General features: G+C 43.7%; 1 protein-coding gene and 1 long non-coding RNA gene across 4 annotated transcripts in view; one reads left to right on the forward strand and one right to left on the reverse strand.

Annotated features, from left to right (window-relative positions):
• The window catches only part of LOC307207990, a 216,713-nt gene that overhangs the window by 123,853 nt on the left and 79,762 nt on the right, over positions 1-13,098 (reverse strand). The gene's annotated exons all lie outside the window — the stretch shown is intronic.
• Positions 1-13,098, forward strand: part of CDK5RAP2 (CDK5 regulatory subunit associated protein 2) — a 130,581-nt gene that overhangs the window by 90,941 nt on the left and 26,542 nt on the right. For all 3 annotated transcript variants that reach the window (XM_079961895.1, XM_079961894.1, XM_079961893.1), the window contains exons 24-27: positions 151-739; positions 2,870-3,102; positions 7,819-7,867; positions 9,426-9,544. In XM_079961895.1, the coding sequence (XP_079818021.1) occupies positions 151-739; positions 2,870-3,102; positions 7,819-7,867; positions 9,426-9,544 (990 nt within the window). The remainder of the gene's footprint in view (positions 1-150; positions 740-2,869; positions 3,103-7,818; positions 7,868-9,425; positions 9,545-13,098) is intronic.

The raw sequence follows: 13,098 nt of genomic DNA on the forward strand, positions 1-13,098 counted from the left end.
GAACTGAGTCCCACAACATTTGGAGGGCCATAAATTTCCCATTCATGCAGATAATGCTGAGCAGTGGCAGACCCAGAAACCTCATTGGTTGCAAAAATAAGGGAATCATAACCTCTAACCTTTAAGTAAAACACATTATTTTATTTCCAGAAACAGAAACTTCCACACCTGAGTCAAAGCTTGCTATGAAAGAGCTAAATCAAGAGTTTGCTTTCTCAGAGAAGGAAGATGTTGATGCAACTACCACATACTCAGATTCTAGGAGCCTGCTTTCACTCAGCTTAAGAATTACAAGCATAGATGCATTTGACTATGAAGCCACTGATGACATTGAAGAATTGAGACAAATAATTAAGATTCTGAAGTCTGAACTGGCAAAGTACAGGATGCTGATGATCCACTTTGAGCCTGCCAAGCAACTCCCTTCTGGTGATATTTTAAGTACAACTCAGAATGATGCGGAGCTGCCCACGCACCATCATTTTCTTCCCATAATAGATGCCAGTAGGCCAGAGTTGCGAACTTTCTCTGATGAGCATCTGCAAGAGGAGCCTCAAATCCGCATCAAGGATCTCACATCTCATGACTTGGAGCAACAGAATGAAAAAAAAATTCAAAAGCTGAAGGAACTGCTGTCAGAGAATGAGATGGAGTTGGAAAAAGAGCAGATTGCAAACATACATCTTCTGGATGAGGTGTGCCGTCTGCAAAATAAACTTAAAGGAGTATCACTGGCTAGGTGAGCTTATGTAATCTAATACTCCATAGGACTCTGAGCAGCATTGGAGGCCGTACTGATGTCATATCCTCATGCGTGTCATCATGAGACAGATTATGCTAGGGCAGGGATGGGGAAGCTCAGGCTTGGAGGCCAGATATGTAGCCCTCCAGGCCTCTCTATCTGGCCCTCATAACTCACCCAAGAACACATTCCTCACTGTCTTGCTTAGTACCCAAAGTGTTTTGCAGTGCTTAGGGAAACTTCAGAAGGCAGCTTAGAGCAAGGATGGGGAACCTCAGGCCAAATGTGACCCTCCAGATCTCCCTATCTGGCCTCATGGCCTCTGGTCCCACATTCTCTTCTCAGACCACACACTACTCACTAGCCCTGCTTCATAACTCCCTTGAGTGATTTTGCCTGGCCTGAAGTGTCCTCATGCTTGTTTGGATGGAGAACAGAGAAATTAGCCTGCTGTATAAAGGTGCCCCCCCACCCCATAGTGCATCATTTGCTTATGGAGCTTGTTGTCAGTAGATGTAGTGATGGCCACTAGCTTGGGTGGGTTTAATAGAGGATTAAAGCAACTCATGGAGCATACATTTAGCAATGGCTTCCTATCATAGAATCTATGAAAGGCACCATTTTGAGGAACAATTTCTGGGATCAACAATGGGACAGGGCTCTTCTCTTCATGTCCTGCCTGTAGGCTTTTGTTGCAGCACCTGGTTGGCTAACTGGGGAAGCAGAATGCTGGACTAGATGGGTCTTTGTTATGATCCAGCAAGGATGCTCTTATGTTGAGGTAAATTATTAAAAGGCTGGTTACTACCTCCAGTATCGGAGGCAGTATGATGAGGGCTTATGAAATGGAGGCCAGAAGTTGGATAACTTTAAAAGAGGATTAGACAGTTTTCATGGAGGATAAGGCTATTGGTGGTTACCTGCCATGATGGCTATATTATTCCTCCACAGCTGGAGACAGCATGCCTCTGAATACTAGTTGCTGGGGTCTGCAGGTGGGGAGAGTGCTGCTGCATTCAGGTACTGCTTATGGGCTTCTCAGAGGTATCTGTTTGGCCACTGTGAGACTAAGATGCTTCACTGGATGGGCCTTCAGACTTTTCTTGTGTGTCAACAGGAAAACTCAGCTAGAGCTTCTAGGATGATTGTGGTGGGGTGTTTCATTTTGTTTATCTTTATCTACCAAACATCTACTTCTCTGTGTATTCATTTTGTTCTTCAGTGGTGCTTTATATGTCACATCTGGGGTTGGGGAAATTAGATTTTTATTAGTACATGCCAGGTTCACAATACATAAGATGAGGGGGGAACAACAACTGCAGCCACCTTTCCATAAATGACAAAAGAAATGTACAAAAAGGTAAAGCAGTGACAAATTATTTCACAAAACAAAATGCAAAACCTTGTGCTATTTATTTCTCTGTTAGAACAAAAAAGAAGAGTACAAACAGACTTGATTGGGTTCACTTCAGGGTATTTGCTCTGGAGAATTAAATTGTTTCTAAATCCCACTATATCATTTCAATAACAGTTGCCTTGCTCTTGAATTTCTGCATTTCTGAAATATCAAGGTAGTAAGAACAATGTTTCGAATGGTCACTATCATTATCAGTTGTTGATTGTACTCTGCTTAAAAGAAACTGGAAATACTGGATGATATCCAACTAAGTCCTATCCAGTGTAGACACATTGAAAACCACGAACTTGCATTTTTCATTGATTTCCATGGATCTGCTTGTGAGTATGACATAGTTGAATAGCACCCTCTGTGTTCACCATGAACTGCAAATATCTCACTGCTCATATAATATTTTGTTGATTTAAACTGCTTATTAAAAAATCACAAATATTTTGGTAAGTTTTATAGTTAGAGGAAAACTTCACGCTTTGATCAATTCCACTCTCTGAAACGTGGGTCCAGAGGGCACCAGGTGATTCTGCAGAGGAGCTTTCTTCAAGGGGGGACTGCAGAAGGGAGGTGAAATAGATACTCTCACATGTGGTCCCTCACAAATATCATGCCTTGTGCAAAATTCTAGTCTAGAAATTGTGTTTTGAGTCAACTTTGAAAAGCTGGATGCATCTTCTTTCTAAAGTCGGCTTCTGGTTTCCCCCTTTTTTTTAAAGGCACGATTCCCCAATCCACTCTCCAGTACATGAGCAGTCTTACCAGCGTCAGAAAATTCAAGAGATCCACAGCATCTGTGCAACTTACCGCCAGCACCTGTCCAATTTGATCAGAGCTTTTGAGGAGCTCTTGCAGGCCAGCGAAGTGGATTATTGTGTTGCAGAGGGCTTTCGCGAACAGCTGAATCAAAGTGCCCAGCTGTTTGAGAGGCTGGAACAGCAGTGTCTGTATGGTGTGTGGCTGTGTTTGTTGCTTATCTTCAGTTATAGATCTCAGACACACATTCCTATCTGTTTTCTGGGCTCCTATCTGTGTGCCAATGTTTTTTCTTTCCCCTTCTTCTCCTTATCGCATGGTGATTGTCGAAGATTGGGCCCCTCATTTATCATTTAAGATAGGACTATAGATATACTATGGGATCTTCAACAAATGTTGCAGAGTTGTGCTGCTGTTCAGTTTTTAAAACGTATATTTTAAACTCTGGACAGAAATTCCAGGCATTCCCACAAACTGCAATCCCATTGGGTAGCAGTACCAACCAAGTGTGCTACCAAGTGCATGCCCCATTAGGTGTGCAGAAGTGTAACTTTATGGGCACAGCATGGGGTTGCAAATATTTCTGGGTTTGATGTTACTTTGTTTTCTGATACCAAGAGACTTTAATTTGAGAAACAATATTGTAGTTTACATGTCCTAGCTGTATTCTCAAAAGACTTGAGTGTATTCAATTATCATATATCAAATTCTTCACATTGGAAATAAGTTTCTCCAGCGAATAAACATTAAAATGCCTTTCTGTTCAAATCAGCAGATGGTATCATATATACTAATGAAATTGCTGACAACTGAGACAATTCAATATATCTTTGCACAATAGGGTTGCACTGAATCACAAGTAAAGACGAGGGCTGGAGCAGAATATTCAAGCAGGCTGAAAGTTAGAGTGGCAGTCGTAGTCCACTGTTTTGTGGAAGGGCTGTGGTTTGGGGGTGCAGATTTGATTTTTAAAAATTCTGTTTAGTAAAGGCATTTATACTTAGCCCTGTAGCCAAAAAAGCTCCCAGAGAGACTTAAAAATCAGCAGTAAGAAGGTCCCTGCCCTCAAACTTAGAATATAAAAAGACATGGCTGCCCTTATGATGTCTATGCATCAGCCTGTCATAATAATAACCTTTAAACAAAATTTGCCCTCCTAAACAAGGGGTGGATAGGTTCCCCCAGCCCAATGCATCCATATGTTTTGGTGTCAGTGGCCAGCTGCTTTTGCAGTCATCATTCCCTCACTGCCTCCTTGGTCCTTTGGCATGTGTAGAGGACTTGGGGGAAGGAAGGGTTATTTCTTTCCTCTGGGCTTTTGCAGAGGCAGGGCCACAGGAGAAACTTGTGCTGCTTCTTCAGGTGTTTAGCACAAAATGAGAGCAGCCTCCTCCCCAGCCTGTTTTCCCTCAAGTCTTCTGGCATATGGAGGGGACTCAGGAATTGAGTTGACACATCCCTGTCTTTCTGGAGATTGGCCAGATTGGGTTTAGGTGTGGTGCTGCCTGGCGGTCAATAGGCAATAATGCAAACTTGAAAAATTAATTAATTAAAATAGGAAGCTGCCGTCTTGGCTCCTCCCCGCTCCTCCCTCCCTCAGTTTTTAATTTTGCCTTGTGGGAAGTGGTTGTTTCTTCCTGAGACTTCTGGTGCACACCTTTTTTCAGTCTGGTTAATTCCTTGTTTATTCTACCTCTTGTTGAATTTCTCTGTGGCTCTAGTTCCTTTACCTTCTGCTTATTTTCATTACTTATAAGTATCAGTAGCTTCTGTATTTCTCCCTCTCGAGCCCTAATGCTGAGTGCAGTTAAGGCTTTGGAAACGGAAACTGTTAGTTCTCCGTGGGGGTTTAGCCAGTTTTCTGCCACTTTGCTAACAATCTGCAAACAACTGGCTATTGTTCAGTTCTGCTTCTTTGCCTGCATTTAAATGGTAAAGGCACAGATGAAATCCACACTCTCCTGCCAGGAGAGAATTGCAGCAGCAAACTACAGCCTGTAAAGGCAATAGGCATGATTCAGCCAGATCTGCCTCTACTAAGACTTTAGCTCCAGCCCTCCTCCCATGTAAGCAGCAGCTACTGCTACTTTCAACAGTTAAGACAGATCTTCCCAGTTTACCAGCCTCTCCTTCCCCCTCTCTAGGGGATTTCTATACAGAACATCTCAGAGCCAGATCAGGTGTGCCCATAAATTCCCCTTTATATGGCATTATTCTGAGGGAGAGGTGTGCAATAGAAAGCTCAGCAGGAGGCTCTGTCCCTGCTTTGGCTGAAGAATGCTCACTGCACACAGAGAGAATGGCAACAGAATACAATGGACAGCTTCCGGTCGGCGCCAGCGTTTAATGGCGGTCCTTTCTTCGAGCTCCGAAGGAGGACTGCTCCGCGAGTTCGGGTCTGTCCCGCTACGGCGAGCGGGGGACCCCTAAAATCACAGGCGCGGAAGCCTGTGAGCAAGGAGACTCGGTGGGCACCTTCTGCGCCCCCCGGTACTGCGAAAGAGCCTTTTTAAAGGCTCCGGAACGGCATCGGGGTGAGCGCGGTGCCGAGAGCCGCAACCCAGCCCGTGGAGCGAAGCCGCGTCGCCATGAACGGAGAGCGCCGATTCCTTCCTGAAGCAAAGATCTGACTGCAACACCCGTGAGTAAGACTGAGGGATTGAACGGGACATTAAAATTTAAACCTTGAAATTTGGCTGAAAACGGGAATGGCATAAATCAAGGAAGTCTGCCTCCCCGAACTGCATGAAAAGTAAAGCAATGAAAAAGCAAAGCTGCATTTGAAAGAAACTAATCTTTTAAACTGACTAACTGACATCGGACTTTAACTCCCCCCCCAATAAGCAGGGAAAAGGGGGGAGAAAAATTGGACATTGTTAACCTGCTTGAATTTAATGGGAAAAAAAGGAGATCTTTCACTGTCAAATCCCCTGGCCGAACTGCCTGAGCAAGGCACTGGGAAAGTGAGCTGTCAGTGAGACTGGATACAAAGTGTATTTATGAAGTTAGGGTTTTGGCTGAGACAAAGTTACTGGGCTCTAGTTGGGATTACTTTGTTGAACTTTTGAAGGGAAAGAAAACGCGACAGAAACTTTTACTGTGGACTTTTGAACTCTTGGTTCATAGATCTATGTTTCCTTTTTGTTTTCTCCATTTGGATACAATTGAATGCTCCCTCTAGAGCAGTGTTTCCCAACCTTGTGCCTCCAGCTGTTTTTGGACTACAATTCCCATCATCCCTTGCCACTGGTCTTGCTAGTCAGGGATGATGGGAGTTGTAGTTCAAAAACAGCTGGAGGCACAAGGTTGGGAAACACTGCTCTAGAGGGCTTAGAGGAAAGCTGTTACAGTGAAAAAGAAACAGTGGGATTTTCCACCTGTAAATCTTTCCTGTGAGAACGACCTTGAGGATATGAGTGGCCCAGCAGATGAGATAGTAACTAGATCTAAAGTAAAACAGTCACAAAAGAAGAGGGCCTCAATAACAAGCACATTACCAGCTGCACAGGAAAAAATACCAACAGCATCTATGGAATCAATGACACAGGCACTGCGTCTGCGCATGCACGGGTTGCGATTTGGCGCTTCTGCACATGTGCAAAGCGTGATTTAGCGCTTCTGCGCATGTGCAACCTCCGAAACCCAAAAGTAACCCGTTCTGGGCTTTAGCGGTCCGTAACCCGAAAAAACACAACCTGAAGCGGCTGTAACCCGAGGTATGACTGTATTCCTGTGGAGGACAAGGAGAGCAAGCAATTCAATCACAAGGAAGCTCTCCCTCAGCTGGACTTAGAAGAATTCCTCATCCTATGGAAACTCCTATCAGAGCCAATGTATTTATGCAGCTCACCCCAGCATGAACCAGCCTCAATATTCAATATTCAGTACTCAATACACAACTGTCCAGAATCGGTCTCAACTAATGCAGTTTTCTGCATTATTTATTCCTTAATTTCTGATCTACTTCACTGCCCCAAGGAGACCTAGCTAAAAAAGTACGTTTACCTTCAGCCCCATCTCAGTTTCCAAATGTTCTACATCAACAATCTGTATCTACTACTACTCCCTCCACCTCCAGGAGGCAGTCTAAAGTGTGACCTTCATGCAGGAGTTCTCAGTCGCAACCCAGGCACTCTGTTTCCCTTGAAGACCTTGACTCTGACCATCAGCCACAGGATGAAGGTGATGACTGGAGTGGTGAATGAGGAGTCTGATTCTTGCAGAGTTGCCGGCACTCTGATTTCTTTACTCCCTGGTGCAAATCTATTCTGCGATTCTTCTGTGATACCTTTACTCTTATATGCTTTGTCTGATAGTTCCTTCATCATACTTTCCTACCTTTCTTACTGGGAAGTCTCAGTGAATCCTTTAGGCAGCCTTTTCCTGTTGAAAGCTGCCTCCCACTCTATACTAATACCAGATCTCCCAACTTTCTGGCTTGTTATCTAAAAACTGAAGCAGCGAGGAGCTAAGACGACAGCTTCCTGCTTGAATTGTTTATATTTTTTAAGCTTGCAATGTTGCCTGTTGACCGCCAGGCAGTGCCAAACCTAAAATCTGGCGGCAGCTTTTACAGGATCTAGAAATACTTTTCATGGTAAATATAAGTCCTTTCTGTAGCAAGCTTGGGGGACAGATTGCAATGGCTTGAGTTTCTTGCAGGGAAGAACTATTAAGAGGGACTTGGCACGATTTCTTTGCCTCTCCAACACCCCACCCTTTTCTCCAAGGCCTCTGCATTTGACTTGGGGAGGGTGGGGACTAAGCATGCCAGGTTTGCAGGATGCAGAACCAGGAAAAATCTGGTTTCTTTCAGTGGCAATAAGCCTCTGAATACCAGTAGCTGGGGAGGTGGAGAGAGCACTTTATCTTTTCAGCATAATTTTGAAAGGCTTCTTTTCCCCTATTGCAGGAGAGTCAATAGATGATGAGATGACTCAACTGTGTGACCTTGCACGAAGGTAAGTGCATCATTCCCTTTTGCTAACCTTTCTTTAGTTAGTTAGTTCAGTACACTTAGCAGTCACAATTGGGGCACAACATTTTTAAGAATTACATTAGGCTGAAGGTTGAGAGTCTGCTGTCCTCCTGCTCCCCTACATATTTTGTGGGGTTCAGGTGAGACAATGAACATATCCCTTGATGAACTCTAGGGCAAATAAGGGAAAAGTTCATTGCTTATTCCACATCAAGGAACCCATTGAAACATCAATTGGTCATTGCTATATTAGCTTTTTTTTTTTTGAAGAAAAAAAACTTACCGTATTTTTCGCCCTATAGGACGCACCGGCCCATAGGACGCACCTAGTTTTTTTGGGGGGAAATCAAGGAAAATTTTTTTATCCCCCCCCCCCCCAGGTTTGCGCAGCCATCCTCAAGCTAGAAGAGGGAGACCGAGCGCTCCGTCTCTCTCTTCTGCCTTCAGGGACAGCCTCCCTAGCCTCTGTGGGGCAGCGCACTCCGCTGCCCTACAGAGGCTTTGCACAGCCATCCCCAAGCTAGAAGAGCCTCTCTAGCCTCCGTGGGGCAGTGGCTTGCCTCGCTATCCCGCGAGCTTGTGGGGCTGGCGGGGGGGGGGGAGAAGCAAGCTTGCTCCCCCCCCCAGCCTCCAGATCAGGTCGGGGAATAGCGGGCTGGCGGCACTCCGCCTCACCGCTATCCCCTGAGCTTGTGGGGCTGGCAGGGGGGGGGAGAAAGGGATGCACACACATTTCCCCTTCCTTTTTGGAGGGGAAAAAGTGCGTCCTATAGGGCGAAAAATACGGTATTTGTTTTGCTATTCCATATGAGAAGGTTTACCAGGATTGCCACTCTTTCCAGGCTGCTTAGGAAGCTCTCTCATTAAAAGTTCATTCAGTGGCTTGCAAATCATATTTTTAAAATAGCAGTCCTTGTCATCAGACTCTTGCCCTTTAAAAAGACAGGGGAAAAAGAATGGGGAGGAAAGAGGAAAAGAAGCAAATTCTGACGCCAAATTCTTAACATTACAAGATTTTTGTAATGACTGGCTTGGATGGAAACAAGCTGCTCACATTTCAAAATAGAAGCCTTGACACCCAGCCTGGAAGTGACTGTAATGCACTTCCTCCCAGAGTGGAGCATAGCAGGAATCTATGGCTAGTCATACTCTGAGTATACCCTTTTAAATTAATGAATATGACTAGCCTAGATCTATTCAGTGGGTCTACTCTGAGCAGAAAGTAGTTGGAAATAATCCTCAGCTTCTTGTCACTCCCAGATTGGCTCATAGGGGCCCTGTTGATGCCACCACTCCCAGAGCAGCTAATCCTGTTCATCTTCCTCTCGGGGCAGGTGCAACTGATGGCCTTGGGAAGTGTGGGAAGAGGCCCAGTCCATCTGGTGAGAGCAGCAGCAAGTAGAGGTGGTAGTTCCTTGCTGTCTGCTACTTCTGTGATTCATAGTGGTCATGAACTTGGCTATGTAACTTACCATAAATAAGCTCTCCGGACATTAGGCAGAATTCATGTTAAGACATCCCCTCTTCTTTTTCTTCTATAGCTTATCTGACTTGGAGATGCCACAAAAGCCATCCTGTTTGGAATCCTCCTGGCCTGAAAAAGAAGAAACGGAGGGCGAGAGGGAAAACCTGGCAATCATGCCGGTCAAATTCCCCCCAGGTAAACTAGTTTACTCTAGCAGAGGGAATCTTTAGCAGCCTTGAGGCATCATTGGAAAAGGAAGTTTCTGGTTTGAATGCCATAATTGGTACACTGGTTGGGTTAGTGGAGACAGGAATTCTGATTGCAGCACTGCAGACAGGACCTACCAGCAAAGAAAGTGAAGTTAGTGATGGTTTGAAGATACATCAAGATTTAGATAGGTCTGAGATTGCTAAGTTCATATCAGTAACTGAACAATTTTGTTGTTGGAATCTTTCTGTCTTGAGAGAGTGGAGTGCACCTCTGTGGCTGCAGACATTGATAACTCTTAACTGCTGCCTCCTGCGTTGTTTTTGCTGCATTATATGTTTGCTGACAGGGAACTGTTAGTTAGAATTAAAAGGCTGCACAACCCATAGCAAGTTAAATATCCCTCTCCTGTACATAGCAGAAAAAGGAAATTGCAGTCTGGAAAAAGGCAACTTGAGAGGAAGGAACAGGACATTTTCAAGCCATAAGGCCTTTGCTACTTTTACTAATAATATCCAGATACGCTCCAATAGTCAAGAAGGGAAGATTCATTATATTGGCCCAAATGCAGGTATTGGAAGAAATATAGCCAAGTTAGAGGTTCAAAACTTCAACCCTGCTAGCAATTTATTTTTCAGAAATCAAAAGAATTATACATTAACAAACGCTCAAGATAAGACCAGGCCTAGGGGTAATTATAGAAAATCAAATTATGATACCTTCAGCTCTTCTTTAAGATACCATAACTGACTAGAAAACATCCAAAAAGGTCTTAATAGTTTTTCCTGGAACCTGGCAGGTTGGGATAATAAGGTGGATAAGGATTTTATTTGTATGCTCTAGCAATTTGATAAAATATGTTTGCAGGAGACTTGGTCTTATTAACCTAACCTGCTCCTGCCCTCAACTTACAGGATTGTAACTCTTCTAGCCAGTCAGCTGTTAAGAAATTTAAAAGGGGCTGAGGAAGTCAGAGCTTGACTTATTTTATATGACTTGATTTGGCAGGAGAAGTTTGGATGGCAGATTTTGGAATTCAAAATAATTATATTTGCCAGTAGAAATCAAAACTGAGCTCTATAAGGAATGCATAGCATAGTGGATGCCTACCATGACTGGCTTATTTACCACCATAAACAAGGGCAAAAACTATTGGCCACTTAGCTTGTTAGACATCTCAAAGCTATGCATGGTATCTCCTTCAAAAATAATCAGACTGGTTGCAAAATAATAACATTATTCATGCAAACAAGTGGGTTTCAGAGAAGGACACAGTACCATAGATCAATGTTTTATTCTGAACCATAGTATAAGGAAATAGACTAGGAACATTAAGAATAATCTTTATGTAGCCTTTTTATCTCTGCTGCATTTGCCTCTATTAATCAAAACAGACTGGGAGAAATTTCAAATTGCCAATACTGACTGCAGACTTCTGTTATTGATCTAACAGCTGTACTGAAATGAGGGTCAGAGTAGGTTTAAAACGGGTTGGAGCGCGCCCGCCCGCATGAGTGCATGCACCTGCGATTTCCGGGGTCTGCACAGTCACGATTTTCGTTGTTTGCACTTGCGCAGATGTGATTTCTGGTGTCTGCGTGTGCACAGACGCAATTTCCAGCACCGTGGAAGCGAGTCCCTGTGCTGTGCTGCGCCGGTGTAGCACAGCACGCTGGGACTCGCCGAGTGGGTGGCTTGGTTCTGGGGTGACTCGTGGGCCAGTTAAATGGCCTCTTTGGGCTGTTTACAGCCCATGGGCCGCACATTGCCGACCCCTGGTTTAAAAGGTTGCACTCTGGCTCCCACTCTTTTAAACTTTTATATTAATGACAGGAAAGCCTATATATTACTCTTAATGATTTGTTAGCAAACACAGTCCTAAGTATAAATGGTATTTAGATCAGCAAGCTGTAGAACAAACTCACTAATATCTGGGTGTACTCTTTAGCGAAACCCTCTCTTGGAAGTGCTGTATGGAGGCAGTGAAAGTCAAAGCAGAGAAAAGCATAGGGACATTGATGAAGTTCTATTACAATAAGGTAGGGCAGCTGATTGAACCTGCCCAAAATATACTTGGTAGCAAAGTGCTTATCCAGTGCTCTGTGGTATTGAAATCTGAGGCTCTGATTTTAACTCCATTAAAGTTTTGGAAACTGTGCAGAATATATATTTTTTTCCCTGGAAGAAATACTCTCTACCATCAGGAATATCAGGAGCTCTTCTTTGTACAAAATCCAAGTGGCCGACAATTAAGGCAAGAGTTGACTGCACTCAGTCAAAGTATATTAGAAGAATTGCTGTTATGCCAATTGAGTGTTTTCCTGTGCTGTGCTATAGGGAATTGGGTGAGAACCAGTGCTGAAAAGCAGCTTGTCAAGATATTTTAGACTATGATTATTTTCCAGAACTGAACTCTGCATTTACCTTGAATACATGTCAACTAAGGGATTGGCTCTTCTGGATAGAATCCAGAAGGGACCTGCAACTTATTAGAAATACTAAATTTCATCCTTAGTATCCACTCCCAAGAACAGAGCATTTTACAGCTAGTTATCTGACCGAACTCTTAACAGCTTCCTTAAAAATGCCTTTATTGAGCTGCGTTTCCAACTGATGCCCACCACATCCTTGGATGGGTACTGCAACAAGGTCCCATGCATCAACAGACTTTGTATTTCTGGTCAACCTCAGGTGGAAGATATTACTCATTATCTGTTAGCCTGCCCCCTTATATATAGACCTGAGATCAGTTTTGAAATTTTTGTTCACATAAATAAACAAGCAGGTAAAGCCTCGCAGAAATGGTCCAGTTTCATTTGAGTGACAACAATAGCTTCATAACTCAGAGAGTGGCCCTCTGTGCATTGGCTGCAAAAAAAAAAAAAAAAAAAAAGAGGGAAAAGGAGTTTGATAAAATCACTACAGTGGTACCTCTGGAGGCGAATGGGATCCGTTCCGAAGCCCTGTTTGCATCCTGAAGTGAACGTAACCTGCGTCTGCACGTGCATGGGTCATGATTCGTCGCTTCCGCGCATGACGTCATTTTGAGCGTCTGCGCATGCGCGAGCGGCGAAACCCGGAAGTAACGCGCTCTGTTACTTCCGGGTCGCTGTGGAGAGCAACCTGAAAATGCTTAACCTGAAGCTACTTCAACCCGAGGTATGACTGTATTAGTTGTTGTGGTGATTCAGAGGTATAATCTGAAATCAAGCTACATTTAAGCTTACTGGTGTCTCTGGATGTTTGTTCTGTATTATATTATAAATACTATTGCTACAAGTTTGTCATGGCCTTTGGCTAGAACAGTAAACTTACAAAGAACAACTAGTTTACCCACTACAGGTTTACTAGGCATAGAAGGACATCTACTAGATTTTCTGGCCAGGATTCCATCCTCCGCCATTGTTATTTTAAATTGAGGCACACAGACCTTTTGGCTGACAGAATCTGCTTCATTGTTTTATGAGTACCCCAAGATCAGCTTGGAGCAAAAGATGTAAACATAATAATTCTACAGGAATAAGTTTTGAATTTCAGAACTG

This window comes from Podarcis cretensis (assembly GCF_951804945.1).
Source record: "Podarcis cretensis genome assembly, chromosome: Z".
Classification (NCBI taxonomy): domain Eukaryota; kingdom Metazoa; phylum Chordata; class Lepidosauria; order Squamata; family Lacertidae; genus Podarcis; species Podarcis cretensis.